The 27,238-nt window shown below is 49.7% G+C and overlaps 1 protein-coding gene across 2 annotated transcripts; it reads left to right on the plus strand.

Moving 5' to 3' along the window:
• Positions 1–5,594: 5,594 nt before the first annotated feature.
• ADPRH (ADP-ribosylarginine hydrolase) lies at positions 5,595–26,752 on the plus strand. 2 transcript variants are annotated; one of them, XM_083154409.1, is made up of 4 exons: positions 5,595–5,734; positions 19,203–19,548; positions 23,026–23,386; positions 25,962–26,752. In XM_083154409.1, exons 1-4 carry the CDS (start codon positions 5,708–5,710, stop codon positions 26,347–26,349), a joined length of 1,122 nt encoding a protein of 373 aa, XP_083010535.1. In that variant the 5' UTR covers positions 5,595–5,707; the 3' UTR covers positions 26,350–26,752. The 2 variants fall into 2 exon arrangements, with proteins under 2 accessions (XP_083010535.1, XP_083010536.1); XM_083154410.1 differs by lacking the exon at positions 19,203–19,548 and having other exon boundaries at positions 5,607–5,734.
• The last annotated feature ends 486 nt before the right edge of the window (positions 26,753–27,238 follow it).

Genomic DNA, 27,238 nt, shown 5'->3' on the forward strand with positions numbered 1-27,238 from the left:
ATAGGTAAGTATGTATGTGTGAATGTAGTATATTTTAAAGTATACTTTTACATTTATTTTTACCCTTTATAACACCATCACCCTGCCACCCACAGCCCAGTATTGGTGGGGACAGCCCCGGGCTTCAGCCTGGGCTGTGGTTCCCTTTAGGAGGTACCCCTTTTTTGGGGGTCCCAAATCCCTAGGGATCTGGCCCGGGCTGACCAGTCAGGGTGCTCATGTTTTGGTTGGGGGACCTTATATAATAAGTGTCCCCGGCTGTGGAATGACACCGTTGGCTGTTTGAGCCTGGTGCCGGGACCGCTACTTGTTTTGTCCCCTGTATTTTGGGCCAAGAGCCTGGTGCTGGTTAAATACAGGGGGGCCCCAGCTCCCCCCCCCCTTTATTTCTGCCTGCAGGAATGGCTTAATGAGCCTGGGGCTGGCTATTGCTGGGCAGGATTCAGCTGATCTTACCATTTATAAATATGGTAAAACATCAGCAAATGCTGATTTACCAGCCGTATATCACATCGACTTTGATCTTAGTAAATTTCCCCATAGACTCACAAAAGAGATTAGAGCTTAAAAACAACCATACAAATAAAGTACTGAAGGTTTCTAGGTTCTTTAAAACAAGCCCTGTTGCTTTGTACCACTTAACAACGCGTTTCGCTCAACTGCTTCATCTAGGACTTTAGCAGGGAGGGAAATTGACAACTGCTCGTTCTTGTTCGTTACAGTAAGTGTTCTACTTAGCAGAACAGCATTGGGTTATTGAGGGCCTAAGGGCGCTCAGTGATCTATTAAGTTTTATTTTGACACAGTGAAGTTTGGATTCGGTTATACTGTAGTTTAAATAGTTTAAATAATATCCAATGATCCAGCGGCGTAACTATCATTTTGGCAACCCCGCCACCCCACCCCACCACCACCACCACTCCGGATGCCCATGCCCCCCTCCCATCCCCCTGCATATTTACCTGTATTCGCTGCGCTGGTCCCGGCTCCCATCATGGCTTCATTCTGATGCTATGAAACACGAACCATCACAAAATGGCCGCCCCCATACAGCAGATAGTTTTAGAGAACTGGCTGCTATATGGGGGCGGACATTTTATGATAGCCCGTGGCAATAGCATCAGATTGAAGCCAGGGGTGCCGGGACCACCGCAGCGAATATAGGTAACGCTGCGGGGGATGGGGCATTACAATAGCACCGCAGCCCCCCGGCGCCCGCACTTACCCAGTGCCTCCCCGCGACCACGGGGGCTGCGGTGTTGTAGTTATGCCACTGCAATGATCTCTTCAATGCCCTATTCCAATAACATCATGTGTGCTAATCAGTGAATGCCTACAACAATCATGTGTAATACAATTATTCTGAACACACTTAAGGACCAATTCAGATACAGTCAGTGGCGTAAGTTCACTCCAGTTGCCCTGAGGCAAGATATATATTGGTGCCCCCCCCCCCCCCCCCCCACACACACACACACACAACCCTATATAACCTTATATAAAATATATATTTTTGTTCAGAAATATAGATAGATAGAGAACACATATATTTCAGAACTCAGCCACAGAAGCAATAGCTTTGGCTTCCAGGGGGAGGAGAGGTGCCCCCTTGGGAGTAGGAGCCCGGCGGCAGATGACTTCATTGCCTCCCAGAGTTCTGCCTCTGGATACAGTCATGTGATTGGCCAAATCCATACACAAGTAGCGGGTCGAAGTGTATAATATGAACATGCTTAAAACACTGGGTACTTGTGAGTTATCCGGGCTGCCGATTTTTTCATCGCGCCCGAAATCGTGGGCATCGCGTCGGTCGTGGCCGTTATAAGGGGCCGCGACGCGATGCCCGCGATTTCCCATAGACAGTAATGTTAAAAGACACGATGGACCCGATTTCCCATAGACAACAATGTTAAAATAAAATGACAATGTGAAATTGGCCAATATGGGCATTTCACATTGGATATGTTTTAAAAAAAACATGGCCCCCAACCACCGTTAACGCCACCTTGCTATTGACGCCAACCCGAAGCGTGGCGAGCGCAGCGAGCCCGCGAGGGGCGGCGGTACGCGTCCTCCGACCTTTTCATACCCCTACTATCCACTAGGGCGTGGAGTGAGAATAGAATAGTGTGGCGAGCGAAGCGAGCCACCGAGCCCGAAGCGTGGCGAGCGCAGCGAGCCCCGCGAGGGGACGCGGACACCTGTGAAGCCCGCAAGGGCACGCGGATACCTGTGAAGGTATCCACGTCCCCTCGCGGGGCTCGCTGCGCTCGCCACGCTTCGGGCTCGGTGGCTCGCTGCGCTCGCCACACTATTCTATTCTCACTCCACGCCCTAGTGGATAGTAGGGGTATGAAAAGGTCGGAGGACACGTACCGCCGCCCCTCACGGGCTCGCTGCGCTCGCCACGCTTCGGGTTGGCGTCAATAGCGGGGTGGCGTTAACGGTGGTGGGGGGCCATGAAACATTTTTTTTAAAAACATATCCAATGTGAAATGCCCATATTGGCCAATTTCACATTGTCATTTTATTTTAACATTGCTGTCTATGGGAAATCGGGTCCATCGCGTCTTTTAACATTACTGTCTATGGGAAATCGGGTCGGAAATCGGGTCCATCGTGTCTTTTAACATTACTGTCTATGGGAAATCGCGGGCATCGCGTCGCGGCCCCTTATAACGGCCACGACCGACGCGATGCCCCCGATTTGGGGCTAAATCGCGGGCATCGCGTCGGTCGGGTGTCCTTAAGTTAACTAAACTTAAGGACAAAATCGGCAGCCCGGATAACTCACAAGTACCAAACACTGCTTTTATCCACTAAAGAAAAGATTTCTTCTGTTCATTAACGTTCTGGTCGGCTGATGGGAAATATGGCACTGACCTAATTTGAGAATGAGCAATAATCCTAAACATAGAACGAAACAACATCAACATTTGGCGAAGTCTCTGAGTTTATTATGATTATTAGCGTAGCCTTGTTGGTTGTGTTTTAATTATTCAATTCCCTTTAGAGCCATTAGCAGATTGATAAGTACTAAAACGAGCACTCGAGTGTATGAGAATTAGAGGTCTGGTTGCAGGAGCTCTCTGCAGGATGTTAGTAACAATACAGTTTATAAATATTTAATATCTCTAAAAATGTTCAGTTCTGTTAATCGGCTAAGTTCTTACTTTAGAATTTATTGTAACAAACACTGCAGTTTATGAATCTTAAACATTAGCTGTGATTGGATCGGTCTATCCCCAGGCAGATGTGGGTTTCTATAAAGAGCCTTGTAATTATTTTCAAGGAAAAACTCCATTTCTCATAAAGCCAGCTCATTAGTGATGCTGGGAGAGAAGTGCGTATATTGTTCATGTTTTGCTCCAAATAAAGTTATAGAGTGTTGCAGTGTGTTGGAATAATACAGTAGCCCAGATGAGGTTTCTCCCCGGCTTTGGCACTCTCTTTGACAGCAGTTTAGCTTTCTCCTGTGTTCACACCATTGCAGAGAGGCATCCCGTCCTGGGGGAGTCTTGTCCGGGGGGATGCCTTTGACAGCTGTCACCAGGGACATGAGGAAGGGGAGATTACAGCCTCCCCGTGTAATCTGGAACCGGTCCGGTTTTTGCTGCATGGTCGGACCATACAGGGAGGCTTTATTCTCCTCCCTCCTCCTCTCCCTGGTGACAGCTGTCACGTGAAGCCCCCCGGACAGGACACCCCCCAAGATGGGACACCCCCCCCGGACCAGACATTACAAGCTCCGAACTGCAGATGTTGATATCCGGTCCGGTGGTCCAGGGTCTTGCCTGGGTCCGGTCTTTACCCATACCCTCTGAATCCGACTCTCGCTGCTTCTTTCTCGTTTCTCTCCTACTCCCCCATCCTCAATGTTGGGTTCCTCCCATTTCCAGCTGAAAGATACAATTCCAAATGGCAGTTGTGCATTCTCCAACTGTTCTTTTGCCAGCCTGCATGTGGTAGGTAGACCCGCTGCAATACTAGGCCACTAACTGATTTCTATATTGATCACTTTTACTGACAATGCAAGCTTAGAATATAATAACAAAGACTGGCTGATGGGTCCCGTCTCACCTGGGAAAGGGTATGCTGATCAGAACATGGGGGTTGGGTACAAGATACCGGCATTGAGGAAACCAGGCATCCTGCACCCATTTAATCATTTTCACCTCTCCGTCGGTCCAGCATTGACTGCGCAACAGCAAAAATCACCAGGAAAATGGCCTCCATGGCCATTTTCCGGTGATTCATGGATGCGCAATAGAGATTTCCTTGGAAATGCAGCATGGACAACATGTTCCTGGAGACCATCTCATGCGCAGTAGACTCTGGAACCTATTGCACCACCGGAGAGAAGGGGGCCCAAATGGCCCTTAAAGCGCCCTTCCTCTGAGAGTGGTATCTCACATAGGGGCCGAATCAGAGCCGCTTGTAGCGGGCCAAATGCGTCCCCGTCCCCGACGGTCGGGGTTTGCGCAGGTGCATGCATGAATATGAATATACGCAGACCCCAGAAGTGAATGTATTCGGCAACTTTTACATTCACTGGGCCGTTTGCTCCATGGGGGATGGCAGGCAGGGGGTAGGCGCAGGGGTATGCCCAGCATTTCATACACATGCCCCATGAAACCACTGGGCATACCCTTGCGAACACAGGTGTGTCGATGGCTGCTTGTGACATCAGCCGCCCACCTTGAATTTGGTGGATAACAGGCCCCCTCCTCTGTGCCGGGAGCAGTATTTGCCCCTCCCCACGCTTCGGGCTCGTTTTAAGGGGGCGCTTGCCACGCATCAGGCTTTATAAGATCAGCTCCACCATACCTCCCAACTTTGCGAGTTCAGCAGGGGGCGTGGCCTAATTCGGGGCGTGGCCTATACTAGCGGCTCTCCCACGAGGCCACGCCCCCATTTTGCCGCTATGGGGGCATGACCCAGAGGCTCTGTGAGCCTCTAGCCATGCCCCCAGCCCCCTGGCTGCGGGAATAGACGCTGTGCGCATGCGCACAGCGTTTATTCCCCGGCTGCTTAGCAGCTGACAGGGGGGGACTCCCAACAGCCCCCCCACACCACGGGACACTGCCGCCCGCGGGTGGGACAGCGGGACAGGCCCTGATAATCGGGACTGTCCCGCTAAAATCGGGACTGTTGGGAGGTATGGCTCCACGCCGATGTGGATAGTGGGGGTATGGACAGGTTGGGAGTATGCGTACTGCGTCCCCTCGCGGGGCACACTGAGGTCGCCATGCTTCAGGCTCACGTGTATAGTGGGGGTGTGTTATATTGCATCGCAGATCGAATCATATGCAAATCGTATGCAAATACTGCATGCGATTTGAATACGATTTACATACGATCTGCTAGGAAGTGCCGCTGTGAAACTAAACAAGTAACCTGTTTTTTTTTTTTCTAATCTAACTTTTATAACATAAATAATTAAAACATCAATAAAACGCTACCAAAATAAAGCACTTCTTAGTGTAAACTAATGACCCCGGACATGAAGGCGTTAATCACCAAATAAACAAACTGCAACAGTCCTAGAACCATTTGTATCCAGCACTTGTCACGCTGCCAGCACTTCCCTCCTGCGGCCACTAGATGGCGCTGTGTAAACCAGGCTGATACATAACACGTAATGATGACAGCGATGCCGGGGACGGCGCAGTGACTGCTGCTTTTCATTTTCTGTTTGTACCTTCCCATGGACAGAGCCACCAACTTCTTCCTGGTAAGGACTTTATACAGTATTAGAGCACAGATTTCCCAGAACCCCTGGCAGGTCGTGTTTTCCAGGTCACCTGTGGTGTTGACACCTGCCGGGTGACCTGGGGCTGGACAATATGAACTGTGTGGGGTTCTGAGGACCACTGTATTAGACCATAGGTTGCTGTGTACTTACTGTACAGCCCAGGTGTCCTGTATAACTGCACAGATGCTGGGAGCTATGTCCTCAGGGGACAATGATCATTGTGCAATACAGAATATTGGGCTACATAGTGTATAGTCCTTATCTCTGTGTATAGGGGATGGCATTTATTTTATTACACATATATATACCCCAAGTGTTGTGCAGGACACACCCTGGCTGTTCTCGTGGAGCCAGTGACCCAGCATTGCGGGACACACCCTGGCTGTTCTCGGGGAGCCAGTGACCCAGCATTGCGGGACAGGACTATGGGGTGTTGTTTATCGGTTGTTACTGCAGCAGGAAGTGAGAGTTCCCCGTCATATCTGGTGACATATTGTACCGTGTCTCTGCTAAAGATGATGTCATCTCTGCTGCTGCGTGAGTGCAGGTGTCAGCTGACATAACCTGCCCTATAAAGCTGGAAGCCCCTCCCCCCCCCTAATGAATGAGCACATGTAGGGGGTTATTCTGGTTCATTCGCAAGGCTGCGAATTCACAGCCTTATGATCCCACTGAAGCCTGCCTTGCGAATGGTGTCCTAGAGGTGTTTCCCTCGCAGCCTAGGGGATCCACTCACATCATTCAATGGTCGTCGAGCATCGAATGATGGCGAAGGTGCACGCATATAAAAGTGACTCCCGAGTCACATATGCTGGACGCTCAGGAGTAACTGCCTCATCGGGGCATGTACATAAGAACGCCCAGAGTTCTCATGGGAACACCCATGAAACACTGGGCCTTCCCTTATGCAAATTTCCCGGCCCACCACCCCCCCCCCCTCCACGCCCCCCACCCGCACACCCTGCGTCTGCACATGCGCGAATGCACGGGGGAGCGAATGAAGCAGAATAACCCCCATAGTGTGTTCATCAACCGATCAGATAAAACTGAATAACAACATACCAATAAGCGGGGCCTGATTCAGGTTTGATTGCTTGGGACTGAATTCAGGCGCGAATATGCGCAAGTGCAGACCCCCTGTGAGAACAAGCAACAGAGGGAAGGGGGCTGGCAGGGGCCGGCAGCAGGGCAACACCCAGTGCTTTTATGGATGTCACCAGGGCTATTTTTCAGCAGGCTCCAGCAGGAACTGAGGCCCTTATTCTAGTTCACTCTTTCTGACAAAATATTTCTTAGATGGACAAAACCATGTGCACTGCAGGTGAGGCAGGTGTAAAACCCCACCCAAATCTAATTATCTTTGCACAAGTAACATCTGCCCCACCTGCAGTGCACATGGTTTTGTCCATCTAAGAAATATTTTGTCAGAGTGAACTAGAATAAGGGCCTCAGTTCCTGCTGGAGCCTACTGAAAAATAGCCCTGGATGTCACCATGAAAACGCTGGGTGATCCCCTGGGAACGCAGGTGGGACGCTGCCTGCTCGGGGCGGGCGGCTGTCGTCACATGACATCAGCTTCCGCCACCCCTTTTCGGCAGACTCTGTCGTAATCAAAAGTCGGCACGAAACCCACCATTCCCCCTCCCACAGCACCCCCCCCCCTGCCCATAACACCCAACCCTCCCCCTCGCAATAAAAACGTTCACAAATTAAGGGGGCGCAGCCCCTTACGTCGGTGTGAAGAGCGCCCGGTGCGATGACTCACCTAATATATATATATATATATATATTTCACTTCCATAATTCTCCACTCTCCGGATATGTCTGACTGATTCCCATCTGCTTTATTGCTTCTCTTATAGAATCAGAGGGTGACATTCTATGGATTGAGATAAATGCGCATGTTTTTTTGAGCGCACCACATCGCCGCAAATCGCACTTTTTCAAATCGCACTTTTCAGTCAAAATTCGCATATTTAATGGGATGCGCATTGGAGCCTGAAAAGTGCGAAGTGGTGCGATTTGCGGCGAATTGGTGCGCTGTCTTTAGTCCTGAAAATTTGCGATTTTCATGTCTGAAAATCACACGTTTGCAGGAAAGCGCAAAGTTAAAAAAAAAAAAACGCACGCGGGGTCCCCCGCCAGAGCATAACCAGCCCCAGACTCATTGAGCCGGTGCTGGTGACATAAAATCAGGGTCCCCGACAAATCGGGGTCCCCTTGATTTCATGAAACCAGTACCAGGCTCAAGGTCCGGCGCTGGTTCCCAAAATACGGGGGACAAAATGACTAGGAGTCCCCCGTATTTTAAGAACCAGCACCGGACCCAACCAGCCAGCAGGGTAATGCCACAGCCGGGGGACACTTATTATATAAGGTCCCGCGGCCAAAGCATTAACCCCCTGGCTGGTCAGCATGGGCAGGGGTCCTGGGGAAGTGGGGACCCCCCCCAATGAAGGGGTCCCCCCCCTCCAGGACTTACCAGCCCATGCTGATAGTCCGGGGCTGTCCCCGATGCCCCTGGGCGGTGGGCATCGGGCTGATGAATTGTGTAAAAAAAAGAAGTAAAACTATTGTTTTCTACTGGCGAACTATGAGTCCCAGCAAGCCTACCCCGCATGCTGGGACTTGGAGAACCACAAGTCCCAGCATGCGGGGCATTAAAGGGCCCGCTGGCACTTGTAGTTCTGCAGTACAAAAAATAGTTAAACAAAACACACTGACACCCTGAAAAATAAAAGTTTAATACACACAGAACACACACACACTGATACTTACCTACCTTGAGCCCGTAGGTCGGTCCCTGGGTCCGGGCTCCAGGGCAGAAGAGTCTGGTTCCGGGGCCTTGGTCCTGGTTCCGGGGCTGGTTCCGGGGCTCCTGTCCTGAAGAATCCTGGGTCCGGGATCCGAGGTAGTCCCCAGGGGTACCTAAGGAAGGAAATCCTACTCACCTGGTCCCCGGCGACGACCTCGGCATCCTCTCCGGCTGAAGCGCTGCTCCCATCTGGTACCCGGCTTACAGGACTTCACCGGCGCAGAGATGTTTCTTCCTCGGCGTCTCTGGACAGAATGATTTCTGGCCAATCAGGAGCCGAGAAAGTCGGCTCCTGATTGGCCAGAAATCATTCTGACTGGAGACGCCGAGGAAGGAACATCTCTGCAATAGATGCGCAGAGATGTTTCTTCCTCGGCGTCTGTATTCAGAATGGTTTCTGGCCAATCAGAAGCCGACTTTCTCGGCTCCTGATTGGCCAGAAATCATTCTGTCCAGAGACGCCAAGGAAGAAACATCTCTGCGCCGGTGAAGTCCTGTAAGCCGGGTACCAGATGGGAGCAGCGCTTCAGCCGGAGAGGATGCCGAGGTCGTCGCCGGGGACCAGGTGAGTAGGATTTCCTTCCTTAGGTACCCCTGGGGACTACCTCGGATCCCGGACGCCGGATTCTTCAGGACCGGAACCCCAGGACCAGCCCCGGAACCAGGACCAAGGCCCCGGAACCGGACTCTTCTGCCCTGGAGCCCCGGACCCAGGATCCAGGGACCGACCTACGGGCTCAAGGTAGGTAAGTATCAGTGTGTGTGTGTTCTGTGTGTATTAAACTTTTATTTTTCAGGGTGTCAGTGTGTTTTATTTAACTATTTTTTGTACTGCAGAACTACAAGTGCCAGCAGGCCCTTTAATGCCCCGCATGCTGGGACTTGTGGTTCTCCAAGTCCCAGCATGCGGGGTAGGCTTGCTGGGACTCATAGTTCGCCAGTAGAAAACAATAGTTTTACTTCTTTTTTTTTTACACAATTCGTCAGCCCGATGCCCACCGCCCAGGGGCATCGGAGACAGCCCCGGACTATCAGCATGGGCTGGTAAGTCCTGGAGGGGGGGGACCCCTTCATTGGGGGGGTCCCCACTTCCCCAGGACCCCTGCCCATGCTGACCAGCCAGGGGGTTAATGCTTTGGCCGCGGGACCTTATATAATAAGTGTCCCCCGGCTGTGGCATTACCCTGCTGGCTGGTTGGGTCCGGTGCTGGTTCTTAAAATACGGGGGACCCCTAGTCATTTTGTCCCCCGTATTTTGGGAACCAGCGCCGGACCTTGAGCCTGGTGCTGGTTTTATGAAATCAAGGGGACCCCGATTTGATGTCACCAGCATCGGCTCAATGAGTCCGGGGCTGGTTATGCTCGGGGGGGGGACCCCGCGCTCGTTTTTTTTTTTATTTTATCCGTTTTTTTTTTTAATTTTAACACCAGAACCCTGCACAGAACATTGCGATCTGTGCAGGGTTCTGGCTCATTCGCCAAACAGACCCTGGTCTGAAATAAGTGCGATAATTAGACACCTAAAAATTGCGATGTGCAAATGCGCATAGCATTAAATAAGCGAGTTGTATAGTTTTCTGTACGAAAACATCTGGATGCGATAAAAATGCGAATTAATGTCGCACTTTTGGTCAGCATGCCTTAACGCACATAATATGCGATTTCAGTCCCTTAGCGCATCCCATTAAATTGGCGTTTTGAAGGAAAAATGCGATATCGCCATTTTGTGGTCTAATTAACGCAAAAAAAACAAATCGCATCCCATAGAATGTCACCCCCAGTGTTGTGCAGCCCATACATATGTGAGATATTGCATGCAATTGTTCGATTTTGGGCACATCTGGCCGATAAATCGAATGATTGCATGCATTTTTAAGGGGATATTTGACGCGATGCGCAGGCACGTCGTCGTATGTCGCATCACATGCGATTGCTCGAATGCAATCAGCGGCGGGTTCGGGGACCGGAGGTGGCACGTACCTGTCTGCCCGTGTAGCTGGGGACCGGGTAAAGCCTGTGAAGGAGCTTTCAGGCATCGGGTCTCAGCAGCGGCAGCAGATGACTTTGAAACACTGGATGGCCCTCTGATTGGCTGAGGCCGCTGAGAGAGAGCTCTCTCAGCCAATCAGCGGCCTCAGCCAATCAGAGGGCCATCCAGTGTTTCAAAGTCATCTGCTACCGCTGCTGAGACCCGATGCCTGAAAGCTCCACCGCTCCGGTCCCCGCTACACAGCCGCCACGCCACCCCTCTTCCAGCACCCGATGTCCATCGCAGATGGCAGGCGACATTGGGTGCTGCACTGGGCACCACTTGAAGCGATCAGATGTGATGGGACTTTGCATTGCGATGTCGCATCGCATCTGATCGCATAAGTGATAGGGCACCATTACACACCTTACACATGCATGTTACACACAATCCCCATAGTTATTACACAGAGGGTTTATATGTGCATTGTATATGTGGCCAACACAGGTTGTACACAAAGGTGCATGTAATTCGGTTGCACACATTTTTTCCCTTTCACCTTATCTATTTATTTATTTATTGCCAGTTATTTATATATTGCACACCAGCACACATATTCCGCAGCGCTGTACAGAGAATATAGTTGAACATTCACATCAGTCGCTGCCCCAGTGGAGCTTACAATCTATATTCCCTACCACATGTACACGCACACACAGACATTCTAGGGTTAATTTGTTGGCGCCAATGGGAGGGAGGAAACCAGAGTACCCGGAGGAAACCCACGCAAGTACGGGGAGAATATACAAACTCTGCACAGTTAGAGCCATGGCAGGAATCTAACCCATGGCCTCAGTGCTGTGAGGCAGTAATGCTAACCATTACACCATCCGTGCTGCCCCGTATATATAACACATGGTGGGAATAGAACCCATGACCTCAGTGCTGTGAGGCAGTAATGTAACCATTACACCGTGCGTACTGCCCCGTATATATAACACATGGTGGGGATAGAACCCATGACCTCAGCGCTGTGAGGCAGTAATGCTAACCATTACACCGTCCGTGCTGCCCCGTATATATAACACATGGTGGGAATAGAACCCATGACCTCAGTGCTGTGAGGCAGTAATGTAACCATTACACCGTGCGTACTGCCCCGTATATATAACACATGGTGGGGATAGAACCCATGACCTCAGCGCTGTGAAGCAGTAATGCTAACCATTACACCGTGCGTACTGCCCCGTATATATAACACATGGTGGGAATAGAACCCATGACCTCAGCGCTGTGAGGCAGTAATGCTAACCATTACACCATCCGTACTGCCCCGTATATATAACACGTGGTGGGAATAGAACCCATGACCTCAGCGCTGTGAGGCTGTAATGCTAACCATTACACCGTCCGTACTGCCCCGTATATATAACACATGGTAGGGATAGAACCCATGACCTCAGTGCTGTGAGGCAGTAATGTAACCACTACACCGTCCGTACTGCCCCGTATATATAACACATGGCGGGAATAGAACCCATGGCCTCAGCGCTGTAAGGCAGTAATGTAACCACTACACCATCCGTACTGCCCCCTATATATAACACATGGTGGGGATAGAACCCATGGCCTCAGCGCTGTGAGGCAGTAATGCTAACCATTACACCGTCCGTACTGCCCCGTATATATAACACACGGTGGGAATCTAACCCATGACTATGACCTCAGCGCTGTGAGGCAGTAATGCTAACCATTACACCGTCCGTACTGCTCCGTATATATAACACATGGTGGGGATAGAACCCATGACCTCAGCGCTGTGAGGCAGTAATACTAACCATTACACCATCCGTACTGCCCCGTATATATAACACATGGTGGGGATAGAACCCATGACCTCAGCGCTGTGAGGCAGTAATGTAACCATTACACCGTCCGTACTGCCCAATCAAGAAAGTTCAGTTAATGTAGCGGCGGTCGAGATGTCAGCTGACAGAATGTTGGCGCCGGAATCCCGAATGCCTTAAAAATTCCTGCTGTCCGAACTTCGACGTGGAACAAAATTCCGACAGCTGGCATCCCGATTGCAAGTATTACCGCTTTCATACTGCAAATGCCGGATCACATCCGACATTAGGATACTGGTCCGTCCCAGGAGCGACCCGGCATTTGCAGTCTGTCGGTGATGTCACACAGGGGCGGGCCGAGCGGCAGCGCGTCATCAGGGGCCGGGGGAGGAAGCGGTGCTTGGAGCTGACAGGGCAGCCTCCTCCATCCTGGACCCAGGTTACGCGTTCACACTGCACCTCGACCCGGGTTGGTGATGTAACGACCCAGGTTGAGTGCGATCTGAAAGGGATGTATGCAGACACGCGGGGGGGGGGGGGGTTTAGGCAGTAGGGAGATGTCAGGACTAGGGTGCAGGACAGTTGGGTTAGACGGCTGGGGGGGGGGGTAGTGTTAGGGTGAGTCTGCAGGGAGGGGTACGGGGCGAGGGTTACGTTACTTATGGAGACCCTGACCTGACTTTCAGTATCCGGTTGCCAGTCTGCTGCCAGGCGGTATACCAACTGCCGCTCACAAATATGAATTCCTTTCTAACGCCCCAATATTCACTATTATCACATATAGGGGGACATTTACCAAAATGGATTAGTAGAAAAAAGGTGTATTCGTAGGGAGAAATACACCTTTTTTTTACGAATTTGTATTTTCGGGATTTACAATCCCAAAAATACAACAATTCGTAGTCCTAAAGATGGAACATTCGTATTTGTATTAACAAATACGAATGTCTACACCATCGATAGAATACGACAGAAATCACCATTCAAAAGAATGGTGGTTTCTGATTTACTAAGCAGCCGTACTGATAATACGGCTGCTTAGTGGTGTAAAACACCCACGCAAATACAACAGGAAAATAGAACACCATTTTCATGTCGTATTTGCGTTTTAGCCTGCACGGATCAGTCAGATCCGTGCAGGCTTCAGTGTAAAAAAAATCGAAAAATTAAATAAATTTAAAAAAAAAACGGCGTGGGGTCCCCCCCACAGCCGAAACCAGCACCAGGCTGACAGAGCCTGGAGCCGGTAATTAAAAATCAGGGAACCCGACAAATAGGGGTTCCCTGATTTTTAACAACCAGCCCCAGGCTCCTGCTCTGGGGCTGGTTCCCAAAATACGGGGGACAAAATGAGTAGGGGTCCCCCGTATTTTAAGAACCAGCCCCAGGCAAAACCAGCCAGCAGGGTAATGCCACAGCCGGGGGGAGACTTTTTATGCAAGTCCCCCCGGCCAAAGCATTAACCCTACCGACCAGTCAGCCTGGCCAGGGGCCCTGGGGGAGTGGGGACCCCCCCAATGAAGGGGTCCCCCCCCCTCCAGGACTTACCTGACCAGGCTGAAGCCTGGTGCTGTCCCTGGGCGGTGGGCATCGAGCTGATAGCGGTGTAAAAAATAGAACAAACTATTGTTTTTTACTGTGGCACTACAAGTGCCAGCAAGCCTCCCCAGCAAGCTGGGACTTGAAGAACCACAAGTCCCAGCCTGCTGGGCATTAAAGGGCCCGCTGGGTCTTGTAGTGCCACAGTAAAAAAAATAGTTAAATAAAACACACTGACACCCATTTTAAATAAAAGTTTAATACACACATTACATACATACTGATACTTACCTTTCTTGATCCCGTAGGTAGCCCTGGTCCTGATGTCCGGTGTCGTCCTCCAGGTCCATGTCGGCTGTCCGTGTCCTCCTCCAGGTCCATGGCGGTGTCCGGGTCCGAAGAAATCCATGTTGGAGCTGTGGAAGGAAATCCTACTCACCTGGTCCTGCGCTGAAGAAGTCTTCTCTTGATCCGACGTAATCCAGGTAATCTTCACAGCTGTCGGCGCTCCCCGCTGTCTCCGCTGTCTCTGCATCGCGCTGAGGAGAGATGCTGAGATGTTTCATATTCGGCGCCTCTCCTCAGACTGAATTCTATTGGCCGCCTAGCAGGCCAATCAGGAGTATAGAAAGTCGGCTCCTGATTGGCCTGCTAGGCGGCCAATAGAATTCAGTCTGAGGAGAGGCGCCGAATATGAAACATCTCAGCATCTCTCCTCAGCGCGATGCAGAGACAGCGGAGACAGCGGGGAGCGCCGACAGCTGTGAAGATTACCTGGATTACGTCGGATCAAGAGAAGACTTCTTCAGCGCAGGACCAGGTGAGTAGGATTTCCTTCCACAGCTCCAACATGGATTTCTTCGGACCCGGACACCGCCATGGACCTGGAGGACGACACGGACCGTCGACATGGACCTGGAGGACGACACAGACAGCCGACATGGACCTGGAGGACGACACCGGACATCAGGACCAGGGCTACCTACGGGATCAAGAAAGGTAAGTATCAGTATGTATGTAATGTGTGTATTAAACTTTTATTTAAAATGGGTGTCAGTGTGTTTTATTTAACTATTTTTTTTACTGTGGCACTACAAGACCCAGCGGGCCCTTTAATGCCCAGCAGGCTGGGACTTGTGGTTCTCCAAGTCCCAGCTTGCTGGGGAGGCTTGCTGGCACTTGTAGTGCCACAGTAAAAAACAATAGGTTCATCTTTTTTTTTACACGATAATCAGCTCGATGCCCACCGCCCAGGGGCATCGAGGACAGCACCAGGCTTCAGCCTGGTCAGGTAAGTCCTGGAGGGGGGGACCCCTTCATTGGGGGGGTCCCCACTCCCCCAGGGCCCCTGGCCAGGCTGACTGGTCGGTAGGGTTAATGCTTTGGCCGGGGGGACTTGCATAAAAAGTCTCCCCCCGGCTGTGGCATTACCCTGCTGGCTGGTTTTGCCTGGGGCTGGTTCTTAAAATACGGGGGACCCCTACTCATTTTGTCCCCCGTATTTTGGGAACCAGCCCCAGAGCAGGAGCCTGGGGCTGGTTGTTAAAAATCAGGGAACCCCTATTTGTCGGGTTCCCTGATTTTTAATTACCGGCTCCAGCCTCTGTCAGCCTGGTGCTGGTTTCGGCTGTGGGGGGGACCCCACGCCGTTTTTTTTTTTTATTTATTTAATTTTTTTTTACACCTTGCAGCCTGCACGGATCTGACTGATCCGTGCAGACTGCCTACAAATAATTCGTATTAGCAGCCGTATATACGGCTGCTAATACGAATTCCTACGACATCGGAGGGTTACAAAGCAGTCGTATATGACTGCTTTGTAACTGATCCTCCGGAACACGACTTTGCATACGACTTAAACAGTCGTATGCAGTCGTAGGGAAAATACCAATACGAAAAACTAGGTTTTTCATATTGGTAAATTTCCCCCATAATATCTACTGGATAGCAGTATTTTCGCAAGTCACTCGCAGATTTTGCACGGGGTGAGATTTCTGTCTGTCTGGGCGGCGGCGATCTACTCGCACTCATTAAAATCTTTGCAGATGAGCGATCATTGTCTGAATCAGGCCCACTATGCTTGCCTGCGACGTGGACAGGTTTGGTGTTACGCACATCACACCTAGTGATATCGGTAATGGTTTGGTGCATGTCATTCAGTGTGATCACTCAGGTCCCAATTCGTCCCCCTTCCCCCGACGGTCGGGGTTGGCGAATGCGCAAATAAGCGTATGTGCACACCCCTGTGCGAAGGCCCTCGGTTAGTATTTCTCTCCCTAGCGTACAGATCGGAATCAGACCGATGGCATGAAGGTTGTTGTAGTGTGTAAAGGAGCAACGATATATCGCTCGCGTCCAAACGATGTGAAATATCGTTTGTTGGTAGCAAGATTGCACAGTGTGAACGCTGAATTAGGCTCGTTCTGAGCTCAAGGGAAATCGCCAGCAAAGTGGGAACTATTGCTGCTCACACCAGTGTGTACCCAGCTTACTGTGTCCATGTATTAGATGCACAGACACATGGGATGTTGCTATTGGCAACCAATAAGATTTGATCTATTATCTTCTAGAGGTTTCTAAATAAATAATGATAATTATCCTGTCCTCAGGATATAATAGCGATCTCCGGCCTATTACACCTGATCTGGGCTGTGTGGTTACAAGGCCGGTACTCCCAGCTGTCACAAGTCCATGTGCTTACTGACAGACAATAGCCAGTAGCTGTGCGCGGGGACACCGCCGGCCGGAGCAGGGAGTAAGGACGCTGCATGTGTCTCAGTCTTATTTTAGCCGTACATAAGCTCAGTGTGACCACAAGTGCTTAGAGGACACTGGGAGGGACTGCGCCTGTAGGGACTCCAATGAAGAGGATGGTGCTCCAAGCGCTGCCAGTAATTGTGAGCTCTTTGGTCAGTTACGTCTTGGGTCGTGTCTTCCTATACAATGTATACAGCAGGTGTAGGCTACCGGCGTCTCTGCAGCTATTCTGGATCTCCTTGTTCCGGCATTCCCTGCTGGAAGTGGGAGATCCGTAATAGACGGAAGGACAGAGGTTATGTACTGACAGTACGGGCTAGTATCTGTGATACATTTACTTTGTGTGTTGTAAGTACAGTTACAGGTTGCAGTGACAGCGGCCTGTTCTTTGTTGGCAAGTTTATTTATATGTGTGTGTGTATATTTATGTTATGTACAGTAATACCCCTTTCACACAAGCCTAATTTCCCGGGTTGAGTCCGGGAACAACCCGGTACTACCGCTGGTGTGAAAGGTACCCGGGACAAATTACCGGGCAAATTTGCCGGCAATCCAACCCTGCTAGGTATCAGGATTGTTCCCGGGTTCAACCCGGGGACCTGGCTGATGTGAATGGGGTAGGGTATACTTACGGCCGGGAATTCACGCAGGCCGCGGGCGCAAATGATGGGACAGGTGGTGGATGATGATGACGCAGCTCTCCAGCGACAGTGAGGGTGCCGGAGAGCTGCGTCATCTTCATCCGCCGCCTGTCCCATCATTTGCGCCGCCTGTGTGGATCCCTGGCCTGCGCAGAGGACCAGCAACCGGGGTGAGTATTCTTACCACATCCTGCCCACCTCTGCCGCCATCCCGCCGACTGCCCGCCTCCTCCCCACCTCCTGTCGGCCTCCTTCCCGCCCCCTTCACACACCAGAATATGCAGGGACTTTTCTGGTGTGAAAGGGTCCCAACCCGGGAATGTCCCTGCTTCTCCCGGGAATGTAATTCCCGGGTTTGTCCCTGCATTTCTGGTGTGAAAGGGGTATAAGTGAACTCTTATGTGTTGCTGTCCTGCATTCACCTAAAGCTTTCTGCACAAACACAATATACGGTAATGCCTACTCAAAGGTCATCACATTGCAACATTTACCAGGAAAGGGATCCGCAGGTCCCGTCCCCAGCAAACTGGTTCTGTGTGTTCCCTTTTCTCATTGTCCTTAATTGTGTTTCTATTTTGTTGTAAAGCAGTGGTTCTCAAACTCGGTCCTCAGGACCCCACACAGTTCATGTTTCCAGGTCACCCGGCAGGTGCACAGGTGCACTCATTACTCACTGACACAATATAAAAGAGCCACAGGTGGAGCTAATTATTTCACTTGTGATTCTGTGAGGAGACCTGCAAAACATGCACTGTATGGGGTCCTGAGGACCGACTTTGAGAACCTGTGTTTTAAAGGGGAAATTCAATAAGCCCATTGTTAGGATGGTGCGCTGGCACCTGTCTCTGTGGCAGCTTCCAGGCTGCTTGGCCCTCTGCGATCCCCGTCCCTGCGTGGGGACGTCCCCACGCACTGCCCTGTCCCTTAACGACAGCGCTCCTTCCTTCTGTGTAGCCCGAGCGCCCAGTCAGAGGTGCGAAGCTGTGTCCTGCGCTGTGCCGCATAGTGTGCGGACAGAAAGGCGTCTGTGTGACAGCTAGGGATGGCCATCGACCATCGATGATTCAAAATCATCGATGGTTTATGGACGATGTCGAATACTTTTGCCATCGATGGGGGAGAACCAGATGGTTTCCCTCCAGCGATGGAACAGCAAAACGATGTTTTGCTTTTTTTGTTTTTTCAAAGTGCCGGAACACGGAGCATAGCTCCGCCCCGAACACTCGCGAAGCCCCACCCCCTGTGAGTTGATTGGCCCACAGGCCAATCAATCAAACACAATGGATGACCATCTATATGTAAAAATATCGATGGTCATCCATTGCATAGTTTAGCACTATCGATGGCCAGTTGCAGAATTGCCATCAATGGCAACGAAGGCCATCCCTAGTGACAGCGCTTCCTGAGGCCCGGCTTACAGACCCGCCAGAGAGGGACAGAATGGATCTGTCAATCACCGCCTGTACCTGCAAGTTAACTCTGTGCTCATTACTACAGTAGTAGTAAAAAAAAATATTAATACATAGCAACCAGTTTCTATATCCTTTTCTAGGATGCAATTGAGAAATTATAGACAGAATCTGATTGGTTGCTATCGGTGACATCACCTCTTTTTTTATATTTAAAAGCTTTGGTAAATTTACCCCCAGGTGTAATTATTGTCAGGAGCCAATTACCCCACCAGTATATTGTATTTCTAGATTGTGGATAGAAACCAGATCGCTTGGAAGGTAACCCACGGAAGCATGGGGAGAACATACAAACTCCACCAAGTTAGGACAATGGTCGGATTTGAACACCTCAGTGCTCTGATGCAGCAATGCTGACCACTACACCGACAGTGGCAACGTATATGATGTTTTATCTCTGTGTTCCCTAGCTGTTGTTTGCTGGACTGTCCTTCAGAAGCGCCATGTGTTCCGGACTGGTGGAGAACTACGTGGCCAGCATGGTCCTCAGTGCCACCGGGGACGCCCTGGGCTTTAATCATGGAAAGTGGGAGTTCTGTATGAGCGGGCCCATGATCCACGAGGAACTGGCCAAGCTGAAAGGAATCAGTAATATAAACGTGGAACACTGGAGAGTGAGCGATGACACGGTGATGCACATTGCCACGGCGGAGGCGTTGGTGGCAGCCGGCAAAAACATAGAGCCGGCCAACTTATATCCGCTGCTAGCGAAGAAGTACAAAGAGTGTATGGAGGACATGGATGGAAGATCTCCCGGTAATACTAACATGAGTATACATCATTATGGCATCCGTGTGTTCTGGATCAGAACCTTCTAGTGTGTGCTTAGCTCCAGGTGAAAGGGTTGGGTACGGGAGGCGATGATGTCACCAGCACTATGCTGATGCCGGGATCCTGACACGGGTGAGATGCTGCTCTGAGTATTTCAACCACCTGTGTGTTAAGCTGACCGTACATCAGGACAATTTCAGGCCGAACGCACCACTGCAAAGGGCCGTGCGATGCATTGTGTGTGTTTTGGGTGCACATCGTGAGGTGTTTCGGTACGATACGCGGGTGGTGAGGTGAATCCTGTGCTCTTGGGCCAGATGCACACAAGTGATAAAATGGAGAGTTATAAACAGCCAGCCAATCAGCTCCTACCTGCCATGTCACATGACAGGCTGGGCATACACTGCTGAGAGAAATCACAGTAGTGTATGCCCGGCTTAAGATCTGAAGATGCTGCTAATGACCAGTATGCTGGAAGTTGCGGATCTTGCGATAGATCGTATGTGAAATTACGCACATAAGATCTATGGTGCATCTGGGAAGCTGCCGTGGGAAATTGACAACTTGGATCTGATGCTGGTGCCCGATATTTGGCTGCTGTAGAACTAAGGGCCGCATTTATCAACTAATATTTGCGGCTAAATCCCCGAAAACACCCGTTTTCGGGGGTTAACCGCAAATATTACGTTTCACCTAAATGTATTAAAGGGGACCGCAGCAGGAATCTCCGATCCCTGCTGCAATCCCCCCCAGCAGCGCCGCCGGCCGCATCCCCCATAGGTTTCTATGGGGGATGCGAATCTGCCCTATGTATCAACATTGGGCAGTCCTGGGCTATCGCCATTCTAATGTGGCGATAGCCCGTTGTAGCCTATGGCTACATATCGCACTGCCCGAGCGGCAGTGCGGTCAGCGGGGTCGCGGGGGGTCAGCGCATAACCGCGCATGCGCAGACCCCCCCCCCGGCTTCCTGGTCAGGGCTTTGCAGGGACGGGCTCCTTTCAGAGCCCTGGCCCTGCAGATGATACATTTGGGCTAAATTATTTCATTTTACAATGCGATCCTGGGCGGTAATATTCCGCCCAGATCGCATTGTAAATGCGATCAATGATAAATTGGGCCTAGGTCTGGCTGTAGGCAGCCTATCACCCGCTGGGGTCCTGGCATTGTCTATACTGATTTGTTGCATGTATAATCAGTTTATTTAAACGTGGTGTATGTGGTTTCTTCCGCATACCGGGGATTACGTGAACCGCTATACCGTTTAGTTGTACGGACTGTCGGCTCTGTAGAAGAGCTGTAGAAAAGCTGACAGTCCGTACAACTAAACGGAAAAGTAATGTTCTAGAGAAGAACAACTTCCCTTCAACCAAACCGGTGATTGTGTCGGCATGAGTCATATACCGGAAATTATAGCGTATTGCTTCCTGGTGTGCAATAGCCACATGTGAGGTAATGAGCCAGACTTGGGTAAATACAAGGATATTTATTAATCACTCTTGAATCCAAGGTAACACAGAGCCATTGGAGGCTGAAGAGTAAGTGAAACATACACACATATGGGGTCATTCAGACCTGCTCGCTAGGATGCGTTTATTCCGAGGATGAGAGGATGCTGTGTCACTCACAGGGATTGATAGGAGGGCGTGAGTCACACACTGGGAATGATAGGAGGGCGTGAGTCACATACTGGGAATGATAGGAGGGCGTGAGTCACATACTGGGAATGATAGGAGGGCGTGAGTCACACACTGGGAATGATAGGAGGGCGTGAGTCACACACAGGGAATGATAGGAGGGTGTGAGTCACACACAGGGAATGATAGGAGGGCGTGAGTCACGCACAGGGAATGATAGGATGGCGTGAATCACGCACAGGGAATGATAGGATGGTGTGAGTCACACACTGGGAATGATAGGAGGGCGTGAGTCACACACAGGGAATGATAGGAGGGCGTGAGTCACACACAGGGAATGATAGGAGGGCGTGAGTCACACACATGGAATGATAGGAGGGCAAGAGTCACACACAGGGAATGATAGGAGGGTGTGAGTCACACACTGGGAATGATAGGAGGGCGTGAGTCACACACAGGGAATGATAGGAGGGTGTGAGTCACACACTCGGAATGATAGGAGGGTGTAAGTCACACACGGAGTGATAGGAGGGCGTGAGTCACACACAGGGAATAATAGTAGGGTGTGAGTCACATGGAATGAAAGTAGGGCGTGATTCACACACAGGGAATAAAAGGAGGGCGTGAGTCACACACACGGAATGATAGGAGTGCGTGAGTCACAGGGAATGGTAGGATGACGTGAGTCACACACAGGGAATGGTAGGACGGCATAAGTCACACACAGGGAATGGTAGGATGGCATGAGTCACACACGGGATGATAGGACAGCATGAGTCACCCGCTGGGGTCCTGGCATTGTCTATACTGATTTGTTGCATGTATAATCAGTTAATTTAAACGTGGTGTATGTGGTTTCTTCCGCATACCGGGGATTACGTGAACCGCTATACCGTTTAGTTGTACGGACTGTCGGCTCTGTAGAAGAGCTGTAGAAAAGCTGACAGTCCGTACAACTAAACGGAAAAGTAATGTTCTAGAGAAGAACAACTTCCCTTCAGCCAAACCGGTGATTGTGTCGGCATGAGTCATATACCGGAAATTATAGCGTATTGCTTCCTGGTGTGCAATAGCCACATGTGAGGTAATGAGCCAGACTTGGGTAAATACAAGGATATTTATTAATCACTCTTGAATCCAAGGTAACACAGAGCCATTGGAGGCTGAAGAGTAAGTGAAACATACACACATATGGGGTCATTCAGACCTGCTCGCTAGGATGCGTTTATTCCGAGGATGAGAGGATGCTGTGTCACACACAGGGATTGATAGGAGGGCGTGAGTCACACACTGGGAATGATAGGAGGGCGTGAGTCACATACTGGGAATGATAGGAGGGCGTGAGTCACATACTGGGAATGATAGGAGGGCGTGAGTCACACACTGGGAATGATAGGAGGGCGTGAGTCACACACAGGGAATGATAGGAGGGTGTGAGTCACACACAGGGAATGATAGGAGGGCGTGAGTCACGCACAGGGAATGATAGGATGGCGTGAATCACGCACAGGGAATGATAGGATGGTGTGAGTCGCACACTGGGAATGATAGGAGGGCGTGAGTCACACACAGGGAATGATAGGAGGGCGTGAGTCACACACAGGGAATGATAGGAGGGCGTGAGTCACACACATGGAATGATAGGAGGGCAAGAGTCACACACAGGGAATGATAGGAGGGTGTGAGTCACACACTGGGAATGATAGGAGGGCGTGAGTCACACACAGGGAATGATAGGAGGGTGTGAGTCGGACTGTGAATTACACCCCTGTCTGCTATTTACTAAGCCAGCACCCTGTCCTGATGATGTCTGCCTTGCTTACAGGTGCTACCTGCATGTTCAATGCTGGCAGACTGAACCCAGAGATCCCAGATGGATGGATGATCCCGTTTCAGGAACGAGCAGGAGGTTGCGGTGCGGCCATGAGAGCCATGTGCATCGGACTGAGGTTTCCACGCCCAGAACAACTGCCTGACCTGATCCGAGTCAGCATCGAGAGCGGGAGGATGACCCACCATCATCCCACCGGGTACCTTGGTTCCCTGGCGGCTGCGCTCTTTACCTCTTATGCCATAAATCGCAAGCCTCCACATGAGTGGGGTAAGGAGCTGCTAGATGTCCTGCCAAAAGCACAAGCCTACGTTGTAGAAGCCGGCCGCGAAGTAGAGGAAAATCTGAAAACATGGTAAGCGTATTTTTATAAATGTGTTTTTTTTTTAAGTAAAATAAAGGGGAACGCGGCCAGGATCCTGATGGTCAGGAGGATCCTGATGGTCAGAATCCTGAGGGGATGTTTTGTCCTTTGCAGGTTAGTGTTAGGGAGCGAGAGGTGTAGATTAGGGTTAAGGTTAGGCCGCAGGGAGGGGGAGTGGCTAGGGTTAGGCTGCAGGGAGGGGGGAGTGGTTAGGGTTAGGCTGCAGGGAGGGGGGAGTGACTAGGGTTAGCCTGTGGGGAGGGGGAGTGGCTAGGGTTAGCCTGCGGGGAGGGGGAGTGGCTAGGGTTAGCCTGCAGAGAGGGGGAGTGGCTAGAGTTAGCCTGCAGAGAGGGGGGAGTGGCTAGGGTTAGCCTGCAGAGAGGGGGGAGTGGCTAGGATTAGCCTGCATAGAGGGGGGAGTGGCTAGGGTTAGGCTGTGGGGTGGGGCAGTTAATTTTATTTTAACTGTTGTCGGAGATAGTAACAATAGATAGGATGGATATAGGTGCACCCACTGGCGAAAGTGATCAACTTACACAAGAGGATTTAGCTGTTGTACAGCAATTTATCTGAAATAGCTCAAACAAAAAGAAAGGACCATGGTGCAATATTGTCAAATATTGAGAATTGATTTAATTCAATCAGCCCACTCACATGGATCCACAATAAATGCGCATATCACAAGGTCTTTGGGAGGCCTCCTCCTGAATTATCTTGCTCCTAAAGAACTGGCAAGAAACTAAAAATAGTGCAATACTGTCTGGTATAGGGATAATAACAGTTTTATTGGTGCACTCACATTTAAAAAGATTTAAAAAGCATATCACCCGTTTCTGGGTAGCAAAGTCCGGCAGGTACAGTCACAAGGATGGTACAGGATTTCTCCGTGTCCCCAGCACAAGTGCTCCACGTCCGGACCGTTCGGTGATGACAGAAAGCTTAAGCGCGCTTTCGGGCTCCAAAGCCCTTCTTCAGAAGCGTTGTGTCATCATCGAACGGGGCGGACCTTAAATCCCCCCCGTCCAAATCAAAAAGCATGTAAAACAGCTGCTTCTCCGGCCGTACAGACCGGATGTGACAAATCGCAAAGTCCGTAATTCCGGAAGTCGTCACCCTGAAGGCGGAAGTCGTCATGCTTGGTCCAACTAGGATTTGTGTCCTTCACGTCCTTCGATGTTTGCGTTCCAGCACAACCAGTTCTTCCTTATGGCTGGAACGCACGGCCATTTTTAATGTATTGTCCACACATTATAATGGGTATATACGGGAAAAATAGAAATAGAAATGCCGTATCAAATATATAAATAGATAAAATCGACAGTCAATCAATTTTAAAATGCCAAATAATATAAATAGCAGCGAATAGATAATAATTCTTAAAAAACAATTTAATATAAATACACTATTTAAAAAGTGGCAAAGTGACAAGTGATATACAACACACAGCATGCGTTTAAAGGAAAGTCACCATTCAGACCACCAGAGACTAACGTCTTTAATTTGTATATCCATTGCATTTTGGTTTTAGCAAGGCGTACTTCTACGTCATTGCACCGCCAATTTGGATTAACTTGCTGTATGCCCCAAAATGCTTTTATAGAGAGATAGTAATAAAAATGGGGAGACCGGCAGACCGTGAAATTTCTCATTTAAAAAAAAATCATAATTGGATGTAAATATAATCAACGTTTGGTGTTCAACAGTATTTTGGCACAAAAACGTATATATCATTGATTTATATGTATAATAATAATATAAATTTTCTTTGCATTTCCTGTGCCGTTAGCCATGAAACGTTAATGTTTGCCAATTTCTAATGCCAACAAATTGTCTGATTCTGACTGGACGCAGACAATGCTGAGACTGTTGCTTCAGGTGTCTTTATGCTAATGCCTCTTCCCATCGTTTCCCTGGTGTACAGGTGTGCGTCCGAATGTGCATGGATTGAATTGCCAATTGCTCCCCCCCGTTGCCTCCCAGTAGCGGTCCCTAAAATTCTCAAACCCTGCGTCCTATCGTGGCAAACCGGTCGGAGAAGAAAGCTGGTGGTTGTTGTCAACACCAGGACCGAATGTCCGTTTTCTCCTCATCGTCAGAGTTGAAGTGTTGACCCTTAAGGTGCTCTTTCATCTTTGGGAAAAGGGTGGCAACGCCTGCAGTTCAAGGAGGTTCTGCCACACCCATCGTACAGCCCCGACCTTGTGCCCCACAACTTTCACCTCTTCCCAAATATGAGAGCACCTTAAGGGTCAACACTTCAACTCTGACGGCGACAAGAAAGATGCCTTTAGGTCCTGGTGTCGACCACAACCACCAGCTTTCTTCTCAGATGGGTTTTTCCGACTCGTCAAGCGTTGCCGCACATGCGTGGAAAGGGACAGGGATTACGTTGAATAGTGAAAATTGAGTTATGTACAAAAAAAGTGTTCAAATGTATTCACAAATAAAAAAACTTATAGCCATGGAGGCACTACAATTCAATCCAGCCTTGTATATGGTTTATTTTAGGATCTCCGTAATTTAAATGGACCCTTTTGTTCTGATCTGCCCTCTTTCCGTCCTACAGGTCTTACTTTGAGACTCAATGGACATGCTATCTCACAGAACGGAACATTTTGGATGGAAAGTCTCAGCCCAAGTTCCCCGAGAAGTACGGTGTTGAGGAACGAGATAAGTTTTATGCTTCTGTCAGCTACAGCGGGTGGGGAGGAAGCAGTGGGCATGACGCGCCCATGATTGCATACGATGCCATCCTTGGGTCTGGCAGCAACTGGACGGAACTCTCTCACCGGGCTTTCTTCCACGGTGGAGATAGCGACTCTACTGCCGCCATTGCGGCTGCCTGGTGGGGGGCCATGTATGGGTTCAAGGATGTTCCCAAGGCCAATTATAAGAAGCTAGAGTACAGAGAGAGACTGACGAAGCTTGGAAGTGATCTCTACCACCTCACATAGATCCTGGAACTAACCAAGTGTTTGCGTCTTCCTTTTGTCCTTACCAGTATATTTTTGGAATGTGGGAGGAAACCGTAGAACCTGGAGGAAACGCACGCAAGGCCAGGGAGACTATACAAACTCTGCACAGTTAGGGCCATGGTGGGAATGGAACCCATGACCTCAGTGCTGTGAGGCAATAATGCTAAACATTACAATATCTGCATCTTCAATGCATCTGTCTACCAATCACACAAACACAAACTGCATTTGTCGCTCCTTCCTTATCCTACTCCGTCTCTACCCGTTTAAGGCAAAAATAAAGTGTCCTTATTCATTATAAACACTTGAATCTTTGATAGATATAACAAAACGCAAAAATTACAGTAATGTATATGAATAAAATAAATAATAATGAATATTTCATGTTGTCTGAACAAGTTTTCTGATTTTTAAAGAGATAAAATGTAAATTATTATTTAAGTTATTTCTGGAATGACTGCTTCTGTGGTACAGTACCGGGGTTCTTATTAGTATTTTATTTAGTAAACCAGATTATGACTTTCCACTGTCTATCGCTATGTGTGACATCTGTATCACAGACAACTCATTCACATTGAAGAGGTACTGACAATTTCCGGGCGCTGACAGGATTTTGTCAGTACCTCTTCTGTGTGTATTGTCTTCGTATGATTGGTGTTTTCATACCACTGTACAATCTCATAGGCTGCGACAAGCGCAAAGGTTTTCTTCAAATTTGTCTTTGTAACTCATTTACATTGTCATCATTTGCCCAGATAGTCTGAGGCGAGGACAGTATGGGGAGTAGGTCCTAATAAGGTCTCTGCATATGTCAGCATTAATAGATGTCGTGTGGAATGGATCTCATGGTGGCCTACATGTATTCTGC

The sequence above is a fragment of the Crinia signifera genome, chromosome 7 (genome assembly GCF_055691185.1).
Source record: "Crinia signifera chromosome 7, ASM5569118v1, whole genome shotgun sequence".
In the NCBI taxonomy this organism is placed as follows: Eukaryota; Metazoa; Chordata; class Amphibia; order Anura; family Myobatrachidae; genus Crinia; species Crinia signifera.